At 46.0% G+C, this 19,619-nt stretch overlaps 1 protein-coding gene across 2 annotated transcripts in view; it reads left to right on the forward strand.

Moving 5' to 3' along the window:
- LOC135907861 (E3 ubiquitin-protein ligase UHRF1-like) overlaps positions 1 to 19,619 on the forward strand; it is an 84,508-nt gene that overhangs the window by 60,472 nt on the left and 4,417 nt on the right. For both annotated transcript variants that reach the window (XM_065439615.2, XM_065439616.2), the window contains one exon: positions 10,035 to 10,303. In XM_065439615.2, coding sequence (XP_065295687.1) covers positions 10,035 to 10,303 — 269 coding nt within the window. The remainder of the gene's footprint in view (positions 1 to 10,034; positions 10,304 to 19,619) is intronic.

Raw genomic sequence — 19,619 nt, forward strand, 5'->3', positions numbered from 1 at the left:
TGTTGTGTTGACTTGTCACAATGGTTAAGAAGCAATGTTTTCTTGCTGTCATGCTGTTTATGTTCTGGCAGCATTGCTTGTACTGTATACAAAGTAATCGTTGAAATGTTAGCCAGCATTGGCACAGATAAAATTTTTGTTTTTTCTTTTTGCTGTCAGCAGCAGTTAAAAGCTTGGAAATGGGCCGATCCTTATCATTTGTTTAGTTGTCACGCATTGGTTCAGGCACTACACAATGTAATGTTAGAGGTAAAAAAGAAGAAAAGGAAATGGACACTTTGGCATTGTCATTTACCGTGTAAAGCAGCGTTATGATGGTGACAACAGCAGTGGCGGCGGTGACGACATGGCAATGATCGTGGTAGGATGACATTACAACGCTGATGAGGATGCCAGCATGACAACACTATAGCTTTATTGACTGACGTCTAAGACTGTGAAGAGATGTATTTGTGAAAGAAATTCTATGAATAACTGCTGTGAATAACTGCTGTGCTGAAATCCACACTGAAGTAAAATCTTTCGTTACTTGGCCATGAATTGGCAAATATTTAAGAATTCTGATTGTGCCAATTCTTATGCTACCTTCAAATTTTGCAGATATCTTCCATCCTATGGCTACCTCTATGCCAAATGTTGAGTTCGGATATATCTGTCGTACCCTGCCTACCCATAAAGACGGTTTAAAGTGTGCACTTTGAACATTACTCTACACCACGACATTCAAACTTTGGTAGTTGGAGTACTACTGTTTTGCACCGGAAAATATATTGTTACATTGTAGGGATCATGAAAAAAACAGTCGCAAAACTCTGAGTGATGAAACTAACTTTTTATTGGGTAAACCTATGCCCAAAAAGGCAGCTATACTCAAAGCACAATGGTAGCGGCGAACACAGTCAGCAATCTTCGAAATCTGATCTGCGGGGCATGCACGTCTCTGTTTATACCTGAGTCATTGAAAGTTCCGGAATAATCGCAGGTGCCCGCATGTCTTCCAGAAATTTCTACACATTTCACGTTTCGCATACATGCAATCAGATTACACAAGGTTTGGTAACAACAAACAGCGGAGAAAACCATTGATAACATTTGAGAAACTTCCAATACATGTAGGTGCGTTCTGTGCTGAGTGATAACATTTGTTAGACAGTGAAACGCGGTCACCCAAGAAAAATAAAAGAGTACACATGCCAATATTCAAGCAGCTATACCTGGAACATTAATATACCTGGTATACCTGGTCTTTAATTTTGTATATTTAGTCTAGACAATTCCTGGGTAACTGCGTATGTGCCACGACATGCTGCAGCTTATATACAAGTACGGGTGTATGAATATTCAAAATTCTGTTAAGGCGGCCTAGTGGCTATGGTGTTGCACTGCTAGGAATGAGATTGAGGAATCAAATCCTGGCTATGGCGGCCTCATTTACATTGTGGCAAAATGCAAGAACGCCCATGTACCATGCATTGGATGTTTGTTAAAGAACCCCAGGGGGTCCAAATTCGGAGTCCCTCACTATGGCGTGACTCATAATAAGGTTGTGGTTCTGGCACATAAAGCCCCAAAATTAATTTTGAACGCCATAGTGTTAAGGGCCCCATGTCACAGAAAATCCGACGTTGGTGTCTGCACCGGAATCCGTGGCCGAGAAAATCATCCCCAACCACACAGGCCTTCTGCATGGCGCATAGATGTTACTCAACTAATTGAATTTCTCAAAGTAACATGCGTCAGAAAATTCGTGAAGTATGACTTGCACACAACCTACAGGCATGACAACACCGGATTGTAATTTGAATATATATGAGAAAAGGTAATTCTGTTACACAGAAACTCAAACACGAACACCTTTTCCAGCTGCCGTTTGAGGTCTGTCTTAGTAGGAGCGGTGCAGCTGGCCCCGCTCGGTTCCTTGCAACACTATAAAAAAAAAAAAGAACCAAAAAGCTCGCCTTCGTGCATAACGTTTGCCACCAGCACTTCCAGGAAAACATGGTTACATAAGCTGCAGTTGTCGAGAAGTATGAGAAGCAGTTGGGGATCTTTGAATACTATCACGTTCCACTCTTAAAGGCAAAGCTCAAGCGTCCTCCTAAACTTTTTTTTTTAATATTCAAAATTTTGAATATGCATTAAATAGTCTTTGCTATGCGATTCATTTTTGATGGAGTAGTTCACTGTTTGAAATTTTCGAATATTCGTTTCTCTTCAAGTACATAATGGACAAAAACAGGAATCCTGAGGGAGAAAGATTGATGCAACTGAGGATTGCCACGAATAATTCTGCTGTAGGGGTGCTGAAGTTGTTGTGCAGAAACACCAATATTTTGAGCAAATGCAAGTGGCAGTTAAGCTGCTCAATAATTTTCAGTTATTCAATATGGGTGACTCGTTTTTTATGCGGCGATATACAAATTAGCTATCTCAATGATGGCAAAGCAATTTATTATTTTAACACTCTCACGAAGTATTTGCATTGCTTTAGAACAACGTGTGGGGTTGTATACACAATGCATACGTGCATGTGGTGGTTTGCTGTTCCCTTTCTTTCATTACTGCCATTGTCATGGTGCGCCAGATAACTGAGAGTTCTTCATTTATAAGCTCCTCAGTTGACCCACATGTACAGTTGCAAACAGCATTACATGTATGTAGTATTAGATAATGTAAACAAGCTTCATTTTTTTACAAAATGACCCCCACAAACTTCAAATTTCACTTTGTTCACAAATGTAAAAAATATTCAATTTGAGCGTTACTTTTCAAAAAAATTAGTAGTCAACTTGAATAAAAAGTTATGCTATTCTAAAACCTCTGATACTGCTGACTCCCATTAATTTGATCTTGCTTAGCTTGACTTTTCATTTAATTTGAACAAATATTATTATTCAACATAAAATATAATTTAAGTACACTGAAAATTCCTGGAGAGAAACTGTGCATTACTATGGAAGGAAAGCTTATTAGTTAGAACAATAAGCTTGAAAACACAAGAAATCTATGCTACTGCTTTCCTAGACGTTAGGCTGTTTTCTATGAGTAAATTTATTTTTTTCTTTTAGTGGCTGATGCTCCTTCTGCCCGTGAAGCAATGCATTGCCGCCTGTTTTGTGTTATGTCTTGTTGAGCCAGTGTATAAACATGTTGGCACTCTTTTTTTCATGCTGGTTGAGTCTCGCTTCAAGAGCAAGAAACAAAAGGACATTACTGTTTTCTTGAAGCAATAAGAAAGTTTAATTAGTTCATTTTGCTGCCGTTCGTTAATCTAACCTTTCATATAATTTGACCAAATCTTGCAGCCCTACAAGGGTTGAATGAATGGGAGCCTATTGTATTAAGAAATTATGACCGATAAGCTGGTGCCAATGAGTGCACCTCTGTGCTGCATAAAACATTGCGACATAAATCCTGTAAGCATAATGTGGGCTCATAGGTAACACTGAAGTGCACAGACCTCTTAAAAATTTCAATGGCATATTTGATTTATTATATTTGGACTAGCCACTCTTGGCCCATCGGGTATGTGCCTCTGAGTATGGGCCCATTCTTGGCCTTCCTTCCAGAATGGGTATGGGTCATTGGGACACAAGAGATATTACAATGCGTTGACTATCGTCATCTAAACAAGATCACCAAGAAAGATGTATATCCACTTCCCCGCATTGACGATGCTCTGGATTGTCTCCACGGTGCCACTTATTTTTCATCTATAGACCTTCGCTCTGGATATTGGCAAATTGCCGTAGATGAAATGGACCGTGAAAAGACCGCATTCGTCACACCAGACGGCCTATATCAGTTCCGAGTAATGCCATTTGGCTTGTGCAATGCCCCGGCGACCTTTGAACGGATGATGGACATGCTCTTGCGTGGTTTGAAATGGTCCATCTGTTTGTGCTACTTGGATGACGTCATCGTATTCTCTTCAAATTTTGCGACTCATCTTGAAAGACTTTCATCTGTTCTTTCTGTTTTTCGCACCGCTGGCTTACAGCTCAACTCGTCCAAGTGCCACTTCGGTCACCGCCAAATAACTATGCTCGGACACCTTGTTGATTCGTCAGGCATTCGCCCCGACCCCGCTAAAGTTCATGCTGTGCAGAATTTCCCTGTACCAACTTGTGCCAAAGATGTTCGCAGCTTTATGGGCCTTTGCTCTTACTTCCGCAGGTTTGTGGAAAATTTCGCCCACGTTGCCCGTCCCCTGACTGACCTCCTGAAGAAAGACGTTCCTTTCTATTGGGGCTCTGAACAAGCGTCTGCTTTCTCGCAGCTCATCACGCTGCTTACTACACCTCCTGTTCTCGCCCATTTTGACCCCTCCGCTCCGACAGAAATCCGCACTGACGCCAGTGGCTACGGAATCGGCGCAGTTTTAGCTCAACGCCAATGTGGGCACGACCGCGTTGTCGCCTACGCCAGTTGCCTCCTCTCTCCCGCCGAGCGCAATTACTCGATTACTGAGCGCGAGTGCCTCGCCCTCATTTGGCCGGTGGGCAAGTTCTGACCCTACATATATGGACGACCATTTACAGTTACAACCGACCACCACGCCCTTTGTTGGCTTTCCTCCCTCAAGGATCCCACCGGCCACCTCGGTTGCTGGGCCCTACGGCTGCAAGAATACACATACACTGTGGTCTACAAGTCGGGTCGTCTACATCAGGACGCCGACTGCCTGTCTCGTCATACCGTCGATGTACCGGACAGCTTAGTGGATGTCGCACCGATCTGCGTTCTTTCCCTCTCAGTCTTGCAAGACATTGGCGCTGAACAACGACGCGACGAGTCGTTACGCCCCATTATCGAACACCTGCTCTCTGCTCCGTCTGACCCATCCCTTCACATGTTCGTACTACAAAATGGCATCCTGTATCGCCGCAACATGCACCCCGATGGGCCCGAGCTCCTAACCGTCATTCCGTCTCATCTGCAAAAGATTGTACTGCAGCAACTGCACGACGTTCCCACCGCTGGACACCTTGGCGTCACGCGGACCTATGACCGAATTTGGCGACGGTTTTTCTGGCCGCGTCTCAACCGCTCCGTCCGGCGCTATGTTGCCGCGTGTGAGTCGTGTCAACGCCGAAAAAGACCAGCTGTGCCTCCTGCCGGACTGCTGCAGCCTTTGGATATACCGGCCGACCCTTTTTTTCGCGTTGGCCTTGATCTCCCTGGACCATTCCCTATATCCAAGGACGGAAATAGGTGGATTGCCGTCGCTACGGACTATACAACTCGCTATGCCATTACTAGAGCCCTACCAACCAGCTGCGCTACAGACGTCGCTGATTTCTTGCTTCACGACATTATCTTGCACCACGGTGCACCTCGTCAACTTCTCACCGATCGTGGCAGATACTTTCTTGCCAAGGTCATAGACGACCTACTTCGATCATGTGCTACTAAACATAAACTTACTACCGCTTACCATCCTCAAACTAACGGTCTTACCGAACGCCTGAACCGCACATTAACGGACATGCTAGCAATGTATGTTTCCTCCGATCATCGCGACTGGGACACTGCTCTACCATTTGTCACGTTCGCCTACAATTCCTCGCGCCACGACACAGCTGGATATTCACCCTTCTATCTCCTCTTCGGCCGTGAGCCGACTTTGCCTTTCGAGACACTCCTCTCGACCACGCTCGACTCGCCGACAGAGTACACTCGGGATGTAATAGCCACAGCGACCCAAGCACGCCAGATTGCCCGCATTCGTCTTTCTGCTTCCCAGACACGCCAGAAGTGCCGTTACGACCAGCGCCATCACGACGTGAACTACGAACCAGGTGCTCTTGTGTTGGTATGGTATCCAGCTCGGCATGTTGGTCTTTCCGAGAAATTCCTCTCGCGATAGTATGGCCCTTACCGCATCCTTCGCCAGGTGACCCTTGTCACATATGAAGTGTCTCCGCTGAATGCCACGGTGCCTTCATCCCTCTCTGACATCATCCACGTCAGCCGCCTCAAACCTTACCTTTCTCCGACCGATGAGCCGCACCAATCAGGTGCTTTTTCCGACGGGGATGATGTCACAGTCGGTAATGTGGAAAGAAGACGACACTGATGGTGGTCTTGGAGACGACGAAGAAGTGTTTAGCAGTATCGATGCTCTACGCTTGTTGGCTCAGCCATTAAAAGCTACCTGTAAATAGACGAACGCTTCTTCCTTCCCATAACATCATATTTAGATATGTATGTGCCGTACCTGTTTGCACATACATCTCGCATCACCACTCTTCCATTGATGAGCATCAGACACCGCCGTGCTTCTTGAGACATCATGTATTGACGTTAAACAGAATTGTATGCATCACACTTAGTTGTAGTATGGAAGGGATACTCTACAATGGATCACATCCATGCATTAATAAGGTTATCAAGAAATCCATAGTGTACAATAAGCCTCTCTATATGGCTTTCATAAATTACAAAAAAGCATTTGATTCAGTAGAGATACCAGCAGTCATAGAGGCATTACGTAATCAAGGAGTACAGACTGCTTATGTAAATACCCTGGAAAATATCTACAGAGATTCCACAGCCACCCTAATTCTACACAAGAAAAGTAGGAAGATACCCATAAAGAAAGGGGTCAGACAAGGAGACACAATATCTCCACTGCTATTCACTGTGTGCTTGGAAGAAGTATTCAAGCTATTAAACTGGGTAGGCTTAGGAGTAAGGATCGATGGTGAATACCTCAGCAATCTTCGGTTTGCTGATGACATCGTTCTACTCAGCAACACTGCGGACGAGTTACAACAAATGATTGAGGACCTTAAAAGGGAGAGTGTAAGAGTGGGGTTGAAGATTAATATGCAAAAGAAACAGATAATGATAAATTACCGGGCAAGGGAGCAAGAGTTCAGGATTGCAAGTCAGCCTCTAGAGTCTGTGAAGGAGTATGTTTACCTAGGTCAACTAATCACAGGGAACCTTAACCATGAGAAGGAAATTCACAAAAGAATAAAAATATGTTGAATTGCATATGGCAGACATCGTGAGCTCCTTACTGGGAGCTTACCGTTATCATTGAAAAGGAAAGTATAGAATTAGTGCGTTTAACCGATGCTGACATATGAGGCAGAGACTTGGAGACTGACAAAAAAAGCTTGAAACAAGATGGGTACCGCACGAAGAGCGATGGAACGAAGAATGCTAGGCATAACTTTGAGACAGAAAGAGAGTGATTTGGATCAGAAAGCAAACGGATATAGACGATATTCTAATAGACATGAAGAGAAAAAAATTTTGCTGGGCAGGTCATGTAATGCTCAGATTATGTTGAATTCCAATGGCGGAGTCGGAGCAAGTTTTTCTGCTCGTTTCGGAGCAAGTTTGTTCCAATGACAGAGTGAGGGCGGGAGTAAGGTATTCCAATAAGAGAGTCGGAATGGATTCAAAGTGGGAGTCACTCCGTGGAGCAGAAAAAGACGCTCCGCCAAAATCGGCGATGTGCACCGGAACTCTGCGTGACATATTTCCTTTACCACGTTTGTCTGCTGGAAGGCGCCACCGGTCACGACTCACGAGGAAGCAAAAGCTGCTGCATGCTTGTCGAGATATCCATTCCACACTTAAAAAAAAAAAAAAACACAAGTGAACGGCGCTGAAGAGACAAGTGACCGGTGCGGCGGTGCTGGGAGCAAACAGCGGAAGGAAATGACAACACACAAGCCATCCTGGGTAACTCGGCGATACAAGTTCCGCTTCCGCCTTGCTCCAGCGGCGCAAGTTGTGTTCCACTCGTGGATTTGGAGGCGTTGCTCTACGCCAGAGTCAAGTGCTTGCTCGCGGAGTCCGTCGGTCACTCCGACGCTGCCATTGGAATTCAACATTAGATAACTGTTGGACCATTATGGTGACAGAATGGGTACCAAGAGAAGGGAAGCGCAGTAGAGGACGGCAGAAGACTAAGTGGTGCGAATAAATTAGGTAAATTTGCAAGGGCTAGTTGGAATCGGTTGGCGCAGGACAGGGGTAATTGGAGATCGCAGGGAGAGGCCTTCGTCCTGCAGTGGGCATAACATAGGCTGCTGATGATGATGAGTTCTCGAACTGCATCGCTTCACATAGATTCCAACATTTTTGGTTGATCTGCATAACCTCATATTTACTAGCGGCCCTGAACATCGTGCAAATCTTTTTTTGAGCCTTTTCATGCAGGTCAGGAGCACCATCTAGTTTGTGCACAAAATAAGTTTATGCTGTTTTTCTGCAAATATTCTTTGGTTATGGTAACCAATGTAAACTGATTTGAACCGTTAGTTTTTGTTCACAGTAGAACCGGAACTCAGCTGTTTTCACTTTACCGAAACGAAAACCTGAATAAAGGCGCTTTAGGTTTGGCATTCTGATTGGCAGTGCTGTCTATGAAAACATTGTGATGGGGTACAAGAAGTAACAGTACAAGAAGTGGTACAAAATGACATTAGGGAGTTTTAGAATAGGGGCCCCAATATTTTGGGGCCCCAAACAGCTTTGCGGGTGTTAGCGTTGGGGCACGCAGGAGTGAAGAGCTTTAGAATAGGGCTTTGCATTTGCGGATAGCGTCTTGCGCTGACAGCGCCACTACGGCGTCTAAGAAAAACGATTAAAAATAATTAAATAAAATATTCCATATTATGATATGAATAGTAATTTTGACTTGCGTGTATTTGCGTTTAATTGCAATTTAGAGGTTATTCTTCAAGCAGCAAACAATTAGTTGTGCTTAGTTTTGAGCAACAAAACCAACTTTACGTGCCTTCACCAGCCAAGCTTAGCCGTGTTAGGCCTACGAGCCATAAAATCCACACTTGAATTCGGAATCAGCGGCGTCTAATGAATCAATCTTCATAACATACGCTAGTTGAGAGAAAGCGATAACTGCAGTCACTTCTCCTAGCTTGCGAACTTCACGCGTTACCGCGAATTGAACCCAGTTTGGTGCTAGGTCAGAGCCGTCACTTCGATGGGTGCCGCCATGTTTGTTGACGCAAAGCTTTTGGGAACGCTATTTGAGCTCCCGCTAAATCGGTGAAATAGCGTTCCCAACGCAAAACCCAAACGCAGTTTGCATCTCGCGCATGCGCAGTGGCTTCGACGCTATTTCTTTGGGGCCCCAAAACGTTTGGGGCCCCTATTCTAAAACTCTCTATTCACTGTCACAATATATAGTCAGCAGCCATTTATAGCCATTGGTGGCCAAGCTGCACCATGGAATGAAGGTGTTTCATTATGAAGCCAAAGTAAAAGTGACAAACACATTCAGGTGCCAATCAGCAAAGTCTTCCCCCACTATGCACTACCTTGGTGCTAGGAGGGCTTTATTCTCGAATAGTGGCCTCCATGTGGACCTTGTAGAGAAGGCGTGATGCATGTCCGGATGTTGCAACACTAAGTTCACTATTAGCTCTTGCACAATCTCAACATCCACTGAAATCGTACCATAGCACAGCAGTAACTGTTCTAGGCACCCACCACTGTGGAGACATTTCTTGGTGGTGAGCTGGTCAAGAGGTATTTCTAACTTCAAATAAATAAAGGAAGAGAGTTACGTTGCCACTACACATCTGTATTGTGCACTATGTAGTTCCTTTATGTGGCGTGCTTCATACATGTAACCCATTGTTGGCTTGGCCAAATAATATTTGTTACTGCTGCTACCAGTTTGCTGTGACCCCTAATTACTGGGGTGGTGTTCTCGAATAATCACTTGTGAGGATACAATCACTTTCAAGAGATTTCTTGTGACTTGGCACCGAATGCATCAGTGTTTATGACCAACACTGTTCCCACACAGTGCCTGGAGGGCTGCCACTCATAGATGACACGTCTAATGCCAAGTCATGCGAAATCTCATGAAAGAGATCATTCAAGAATACTGCTTCTGGTCACCAGAGAGCAAGGTATTACAGCAATAGCCTATGGAATGCACTGCATTTTATCTGTTAAAATTAGTCTGAAAGAACAGTTAGGATGCATTAGTTTGGCTGTCAAAACATAGTGTTACACTGAATATCTTGTGGAACTTGCAGCAAGCTCCGGTGAAGATGCAGCTACTACTACAAAAAAGCGACGTGCCAGCAGTGGCCAACTTGGAAGTTCCTGGGCACTGGAAGCATCAGTGCACAAGACAATAGAAGCAGATAAATGCAACAAGCGGCTCTGGAGTGAATGCTTGGCTGCGACATCAATGGGCCGAGTGGCTTTCCTAGATCGCGTTCAGGCAGTGTTTACATGTGTGTGCTGCCAAGAACTGGTCTGCCATCCTGTGACAACACCCTGCAACCACAACCTGTGCCAGGTAAGCATCGGTGTCTCTATAGATGTATACACTGGCTGGATATGTTTTCTGGTCACTGCAAACGTTTTCTCAAAACTCTCATGTTTGTGAGATGTACTCATGTTGGCATAAGGGAATTTCTCAGCAGACCAGTAGCTTCGTATTATTTAGCATTGGCAACAAAAAGAAATAATTTAAGTGAGATATTTCTTAAAACAGAGGGGCGGTGAATGGGGCTAGTTGGTGGTAGAGTCGAACCCACTTACAACAGTACCAGTTTTAACACCATATCGGTTATAACAATAAGCAGCCGATGCATCGCCAACTTTTGAATGTGTTCTATGGTAAAATAAACCACTTCGCCAATATTCATGGGTATGCCAATAACGGTCCATGTGCGATATCTTGGAACATCCATGGTAGGATTTCTAAAACATGTCCATCTGCGATATCCTTGGGACATCTGTGGTAGGATATCCAAAAGTGGACGTACGGTGAATGTCCCTTTTCTATCGGAAACTGTGCATGGACATTGGGACAAGATTTGGATATCCTACGGTCGAAGTGTTTTCACTGGCCCAGATGACCATTTGTGTCCCACATCCTATAGATATGTATTTCTCCAAACAACATTACAAATACGTACCTTGATGGTGCATCTGCTGAGGCACAAAAATGCCAGAGTTACCAAAGTTATCGGCAAGTAGCTGGTAAGCTTGTTTGAAATGTTTTGTTAATGTGCAAACATGTAAACGTCAAAATATAAATTAAACACTCATGAGGTATCTTTTGTATTATGTATGGTTCTTGTGCTCATCAAAATGTGAAAACTGGGCTCATAAAATAGTAGATCTGTGTTTTGATCATGATGAATTATTACAAATCCTGCAATGGCTACATGAAAAAAGGGAGTTCAGTAAGCACTTGGTAAAGCACACAAGTGCGACTCACAATGTCATATCAGCATTACTTTTTACTTATACAACTGATAAAGCTTTATTGCAAAAATGATTAGCAACCAGCCAGGCACATGTATGAAAATATTCAATGCAAGTTCACTTATACAAACAGGTTAAACGTGGAGGTGGAAAAAAAAAAAGGAACTTCAATAAATGAAAATTCAACTTCACTGAAACAAAAGTAATGACAAAAGGGTGTTAATACTAAGAAAATGAGTAGCAGTCACAATGCCACAATTACTGAAAACATTGAAACTGATTAGTAGGAGGTAGTAATATCACATATTAATGAATGACCAAAAGGGTATTGCCTGCATGCCAGCACCTGTATCTGGTGGCAAAATATTCAACATAGAAAGATTCTTGCTATTTTTAAATATACAGTAGCCGATTGATTTTCCGTACCTCGCGGGGAATTTAAAACAGTCTGAAAAATCTAACAGTCTGAAATTTATTAGGCTTCGAGTGGCTTAAAAAAAATCTCAAATAATGCCCTGCCCTATACTATGCTTGGAGGCGATCAGATTTGCTTGGATTTCTACAAGAGGGATGTTGTCTGTATATAGAGTCGGCAAAAGTTATTGCATTGGCAATCTTCATTGGTGGAGAGTGCCATGGATATCAAACGAGCCACGTTACATCGCATCACTTGGTTCTCGCGAAGGCACAGGAAACGGCATGTGAAATCATACAAACGTAAAGATGCGACGTCTCCGAGACACACCTTCTTTGTGTACACACCACTAGCAAAAAATAGCAACCGAACTTGCATTAAGTGATTGATTATAACGATAGTGCTAAAAAAGGTCTGTTTGATTTGCTTGTACCACTGTGAACCGGTTCACGGTAGTCCACAAGAAGTTCAGAAATTGTGCAGCTCGATTTTTTTTTTGCAGGCACAGCATGATACTCGAAACAAATGTCAAGGTGCAGACGCGGTGCAGGCGTTGTTTTTTCTGACTAATGTGCACGGAGTGCGTAAGCTTGAGAAGTCCTGAACTGCTGGCACAGTCCACGCTCGTTACAATGGGCCTGCATACAACAGACTTTCGGATATAACGAATCATATTTCAGCCTTAGCTTGTTCTACGTATTTCATTATTGCAATGAAGTTCACTTTTAACGGACTGTGCTACAGCGACCTATTGGATACAGCGGACATAATTAGCAGAAATTTTTGGCAAAATTGCCCGTCTAAAACGGGACTTTTGCCGTGTCGACATGGGCTGGCAACTGACTTGTGAGTGTCAGCCGACGATTCCTCCTGATTGTGCACGAGGGAGAGAGGAAAGGGCAGGCGAGGGAAGACGAGGGGAAGGAAGGAAGGAAAAAATGGAGAAGGATTAGCTCAACCGGTTTGCTACCCTACACATGGGAGCGGGATGGGGGGGGGGGGTATGAAAGATGGGGAGGAGAGAGAGAGCACATAGCATGAGAGCACATAGCACAGCACAGACGAGGGGAAGGTTCTACTCCTGTGGCTGCTGCTAATGGTGCGGCCGCCCTATATTGAAAGCGATCTGCGATGTGAAGTGATTTGTGACTTTCTTTATTCCTCGCAACTTTAGTGCATTGGGAGTAGATCTGTTTTGCCAAATGAGATAAAGTTGTATTTCTGCATGAAATATTGAGGTGCGCAGTACTGTAAAGGACTTTTCGTTTTTTTAGGTTACGCCAAATAGGTGCACGTTACAATCGAGGGTGCCTTAGAATCGAGTAAATATGGGAATATGATTTTCGGATGGTACATTTTATCTTCCAGTTCCCGTGAAGATCTTACCAGAAAGATTTCACTGTAACGGAATGTTCTAGGACACTATTCCCTGCGAAAATGAGCGGAGTTGCAGTCGTGACCACGCTTCGGGTCAATTGTTCCTGGTGTCGTCTCCTAGTCATCAGTATGTAGACGTGCGTGTACAGTGGTGGTCTTTCCTCGTTGCAGTTCCGTTGTCGTGGTGCACTCATAATTATTTTGCGGCCATTTCTTCTGGCGATGAACTACAGCATTTGACCTTCAGCTACTGTATCTGCGCTGTAATACTGTGTTTGACTGTGCAGTGCGTGCTGCGTGTTCGGTTGCCTGCTCTGCCAGCTGCCGACTTTCCAATTTTGTTGCTGCCCAGAGTGTTAAGCAAATCACAAAAGACGTTTAATGCCATTCTCAAGAAACTACGTGATCACTGTGGCGCGTTAAAGCGTGCACCGCTTTAGCAGCATTGCAGCAAAATGTGATTTGGAATGTCTGATACAAGGGCGGCCAAAATTAATGGGGAAAACAAAGTTATGTAGTCTTGTGCTGCAATGCTCACCTTTGCTAGATAATTTTATTTTATCTTGGTTACTTTCATCGTGACGCAACTCACCTCTGCATGTTAGTCGATTCAGCGTAACCCTTTGTTTCTTTGCTCTTGCCTTGGTTAGCAAGGACATTGCATGAGTGAGGTTCCTCCATCGATGAGAATTAATGCTATTGCCTAACAAAAACAAGTGGCAAACTTTGCTTAGACCACCATTTTCAATATATTTTCTTCTGTATATGTGTCACACGTATTTAGGACTAAACAAGAAAATTGAGAAGATTAGGTTTGCTAGCACTGGGCTGAGCAAGTAGCTGGAGTGCTACACACTAGTACATTAACACACACACAATGACACAATAAAATGTTGGCAGGCTTTCCAGCCTTTTGTTTCTGTTTATAACATAATGTTTTTATAATGCTGATAAAGTGGTGCTTTGGAGTCATTCCCGGTAGTCTGAAAGTGCGTTGAACAGAAATAGTGTTATGCTAACAAAAAAAAAAAAATGCATTAGAAAGTTGTAATGTGATTTATTCGCAAGAAAATAGTGTAAAACATAATTTAATAGGGCTCTTTCCACACATTTCTAATAGAAAAGTGTGCGGAATATAACCAACCCTTATATATAACTTTCATTGATTATGAGAAAGCATTTGATTCAATCGAAACCTCAGCAGTCATGGAGGCATTACGGAATCAGGGTGTAGACGAGCCATACGTAAAAATACTGAAAGATATCTATAGCGGCTCCACAGCCACCGTAGTTTTCCATAAAGAAAGCAACAAAATCCCAATAAACAAGGGCATCAGGCAAGGAGATACGATCTCTCCAATGCTATTCACAGCGTGCTTACAGGAGGTATTCAGAGACCTGGATTGAGAAGAATTGGGGATAAGAGTTAATGGAGAATACCTGAGTAACTTGCGATTCGCTGATGATATTACCTTGCTTAGTAACTCAGGGGACCAATTGCAATGCATGCTTACTGACCTGGAAAGGCAAAGCAGAAGGGTGGGTGTAAAGATTAATCTGCAGAAAACTAAACTAATGTTTAACAGACTTGGAAGAGAACAGCAGTTTATGGTAGGTAGCAAGGCACTGGAAGTGGTAAGGGAATACATCTAATTAGTACAGGTAGTGACCGCAGATCCGGATCATGAGACTGAAATAATTAGAAGAATATGAATGGGCTGGGGTGCGTTTGGCAAGAATTCTCAGATCATGAACCACAGGTTGCCATTACTCCTCAAAAGAAAAGTGTATAGCAGCTGTGTCTTACCGGTACTCACCTACAGGGCAGAAACCTGGAGGCTTACGAAAAGGGTTCTACTTAAATTGAGGATGACGTGACGAGCTATGGAAAGAATTATGGGTGTAACGTTAAAGGAGGGGATGTGAAAAGAGCAGATTGGGTGAGGGAACAAACGTGAGTTAATGACGTCGTAGTTGAAACCAAGAACAATAAATGGGCATGGGCAGGGCATGTAATGCGGAGGGAAGATAACCGATGGTCATTAAGGGTTACGGACTGGATTCCAAGAGAAGGGAAGCGTAGAAGGGGGCGGCAGAAAGTTAGGTGGGCGGATGAGATTAAGAAGTTTGCAGGGACGTGGCCACAATTAGCACATGACCGTGGTAGTTAGAGAAGTATGGGAGAGGCCTTTGCGGAGCTGAACCGAGCGATCGAGGATTACTGCCGCGCTCTCTGCACACAACAGTGGAACGAGATCTGCAATGCGGCAGACGGGCACATGCGCAGCGGGAAGACGTGGAACCTGCTGCGGCATCTGCTCGACGAAACCAAGACCAAGTCGCACCAAAGGAACAGACTCGCCAGGCTCATACATCGGGCGGTCTCAGCAAACGGCGTCGACGAAATCACCAGGCGTATTAACAACAAATACCTGCCGACTACACTCACCCGAACAACATGCGTCGTACATTTCGATCGTGGCATCGACGACGAGGAGGTACGCGCGGCCCTGCATGACCTCAGCAGCCGGTCGGCAGCCGGCCCGGGCCTCGTCACGAACAAGGCGCTCAAGAACCTCGACGACGGCTCGATTGAAAACCTCGCAAAGTACTTCAGCAAGTGCTGGAGAGCGGGCGCGCTGCCAAAGCTGTGGAAGACAGCCTAGACCATCCTGATCCCCAAGCCGGGGAAGCCGCCGGACACGGATAACCTCCGGCCCATCTTGCTCACGTCTTGCGTGGACAAGGTGCTGGAGCACGTGCTGCTCAACAAGTGGCAAGACTACCTGGAACGAGAAGGGCTGTACCCAGCCACTTTGATCGGCTTCAGACAGCACCTCAGCACACAGGACGCGATGCTGCAGCTCAAACACCAGATCATCGATGATGGCGGCAGCGCCCGCGACAACAAAGCAATCCTAGGGCTCAACCTGCAGAGCGCCTTCGATAAGGTGAAACACTCGGCGATTCTGTCTCAAGTCTCCAAGCTCAACATGGGCGAAAGATCCCACAACTACATCAAGGACTTTCTCACGGACAGGACCGTCGAGCTATGAGCAGGCGACCTACAGATGCAAGAGAAGAAGTTCGGAAGCACCGGCACACCGCAGGGATCGGTCATTTCGCCGATGCTGTTCAACCTGGTAATGATCAGAGTGGCCGAAAAGCTCGGGGACATCGAAGACATCAGGCACACCATCTACGCGGACGATATCACGCTGTGGGTGACCGGTGGCAGCGACGCCCACATCGAGGGCGCGCTGCAAGCCGCCATCGACGCAATAGAAGACCAGCTGGAAGGCACCGGACTGAGATGTTCGCCGAGCAAATCGGAGCTTCTCATAGTCCCACCTACCAAAAACAGCAGAGGGAAGACCAGACAACGCGAAAATGAAAAAGTCAGAATCGTAACCAAATCCGGCAACGTGATCCCCGAGGTCGGCAAAATTAGGATCCTAGGCATGGTCATCGAAAAGCATGGAAGAAATGGCGAAACCATCACTTGTCTCAAGGCAAAAGCAGCCCACGCCATTCGACTCCTCAAACGAGTCACTTGCCGGAAGGCTGGCATGAGAGAGGAGAGCCTAATTAGGCTCGTCCAATCATTCGTCATCAGCCACGTCGCGTATGTTGCAGCCTACCACAGATGGCTGCAACACGAACGTAACAAAATTAACGTGCTCATCAGAAGAGCGTACAAGGCGGAGCTGGGCCTGTTTGAGTCCCCGAGCACGACCCGCTTGTTACAACTCGGTATACACAATACGCTCGAAGAAATAGCCGAAGTGCAACGGACCTCTCAACTGGAGCGGCTGTCCATGACCAAAGCCGGGAGGAAGATACTGGACGATCTGAGAATTGGACACTCGAACTAGGTGGAGATGAAGCTCCCCGTCCCTGATGAGGTCCGACGCCAGACCAGAATCGGCCCCATACCGAAGAACATGAATCCTGAGTTCAACAATGGAAGAAGAGCGGCGAGGGCCAAGGCTCTCTCGTCGACCAGCATGCCAACAACGAACACGCGCGGTACGTGGACGCAGCCGAATACCAACGGAACGCCTTCGCAGCGGTCGTCATAGAGGCATCAACCGGCGCCATGAGGACGGCAGCGAGCGTGAGAAGCGTTGGAGCGGAACAAGCGGAGGAGGTAGCCATCGCCCTGGCCATTGCCGACGCAGACTGCCACACGGCGCTGAGTGACTCGAGACAGGCGGTGCGAAACTTCGCCAAAGGCCAAATCTGCAGGGAGGCTTAGCGCGTACTGCGAGCGGTCAAACTACTAGAACGAAAAGTGTGACTCAAGTGGTTCCCGGCGCACGCAGGCGACACGTCGGAACGCAATGAGAACCATAATGAGACGGCACACGCAGCGGCGCGAGTGCTAACCAACTGCGCCCCGGCGACAGACCGTCCAATGTAGTTTGGAACCAAGGACCGCATGACGGATTACAATGAAATAACGAAGACTTACTGCCTGGCTCGCAGGACTCTCCCACCCCCACAGCCGAGGCTGAGTCGAGCGGAGGCGGTAGTACTGAGACAGCTCCAGACCGGATCGCTACTGAGCCCGAGACTGATGAATCGCATGTACCTCGAGACATATCCGTCCGATAAGTGCAGAGTCTGCCGAAGGGAGACCGCAGACTGCACGCACATCTTGTGAGACTGCGTTAAAAATCCAGAAGAAGCAAAATCAGGAACGCTCCCACCGCGGCTCGAGGCAGCCACGAAAAGCTACGACCGAGACGAACAGCTCTGGGCCGTCCAGCAGGTCTTCGAGGCGCTCAAAAGGCACGGACCCAGCGAGCTGGCAACGGCAAGCGGAGACCTGCGCTGAGTAACGGCGACTTCGTAGATGACGTAGGCCCTTGTCGGGGCACGCGAGCGCCCAACTGCAGGCATAAATAAAGTTGCCTCCAATCCAATCCAATTTGCCCTGCAGTGGGCGTAGCCAGGCTGCTGCTGCTGCTGCTGATGATGATGATGATGACCACAACTGTGCATGTGAAGAAGCATTGCCTTGATAAGAATGATTCCTTCTTGAAGTATGTCGAGTTGTTTAGCCTTGATGGTGTCCTACAGGCAACAAATCAGGGTAGCATGGTATTCTTCATTGATGGTCCACCCCTACTGCAGAAAATCCCTAAGCAACAGGCCCTCAGACTCCCTGGAGGCAGTAGCCATCAATTCCTCTGCTGATGGAGCAGTCTGGGCTTCTTTGGCTCTGGAGAAGAAGGTCGTTTCCATTCACTTTGACTAAACTTACTTTCACCCTTTCGCTGATGGACCTTTCTGGCCGTGACGCACCCCCAGTGTCGGCTTGGTTTCAGGGAACGAGCATAACAGGGAATGAACATAGCAATTTATTTTTGATTACGATTGGTATACAAATAACATAGTCAATGCGATATGCACATTTCAGTGTTCTGCAGCTGTTGTTAGTAAACATCATCATCATCAGCCTGACTATAACATCCGCTCAACATCCGAATCTGACGATGCGGAACTCATCTCTTCCTCGCATGAGACGCTGTCCGAGTCCAAATTCGAGCTCGGCTCGTATTCTGAATCTGAAGAACCACCACTCCAAAGAGCAGACGAAGGTCCCGCGCGCAGGGAGGATGCGCTTTCAGTCGCCCGCAGAACGGAGAGAAATGGGACGTTGTGTGATCAAGAAGACAGAGGGAGATGAAAAAAGGCTAAAACAAAGTTCGAATGGCTTTACGTTTACTGCTGCAAGTCGGAAGCGAGGGTGCGGCGAAAGAGCGAAAGCAGCAATCGAGTCACTCTTTTCGGAGAGGCAACGGCAGGTGCGCCTGAACTTGACGTTGGCACCACCGTCGGCGTGACGTGCTATTTATTTTTTATTTTTATTTAACAGTACTGTCAACCCCCTTGCGAGGGTCCTTAGAGAGAGGGTTATGAAAAAATATATAAAAGAAAAGAACATGTGCAATAGTCACAAACACAGAATACATCGAAATCAAGCAGCGCATTCGCACAGATAGTCATCCAGAGATTTTTTGAATTGGGACAGATCAGTATGTTCCACTACGCACATTAGGGATCACGTGGACATAGCGGCCGCGTCGGCTGCTTCGGGAGCGCCAAAGCGAGCTGAAGACGAGAGTTTAAATTCACTCGTACGCTGCGGTCCTCATTTAGTGGCGAGATTTTCCTGCTTCGAGTGTCTCCTTTACAACGGTTGAAAGCACTTTAATAGGTAGTAGCTGCCTTTGAAGGCGCGCAACATGGTAGGCTACTGCTCGGTGCCGCAGTGCCGGACTTACGCAACGGAGCCCGGTGTCAGCCTTATTCACACGTAGCCGCAGGACAAGAAGCTGCGTGAAGCTTGGCTCGCGAAACATAAAACCGGCAAACAGTCATTGGCTACAACTCGGGTATGCATCAAGCACAGACGCGAGGAAGATTTCTGCTGCGGCGCTGGGTCTGCGATGTTCGGAAAACGCACACTGAGGCACTCGCCCGAGTCCGCTTGCCGACTAATGTCATGACGGTTTGGTCTATGAACTTGTCGATGCTATAGATACTGGCAAGTTCACTGGAGTGGAAATGGAGTAGTAAGAAGCACATTAAAAAAAGC

The sequence above is a fragment of the Dermacentor albipictus genome, chromosome 1 (assembly GCF_038994185.2).
Source record: "Dermacentor albipictus isolate Rhodes 1998 colony chromosome 1, USDA_Dalb.pri_finalv2, whole genome shotgun sequence".
In the NCBI taxonomy this organism is placed as follows: Eukaryota; Metazoa; Arthropoda; class Arachnida; order Ixodida; family Ixodidae; genus Dermacentor; species Dermacentor albipictus.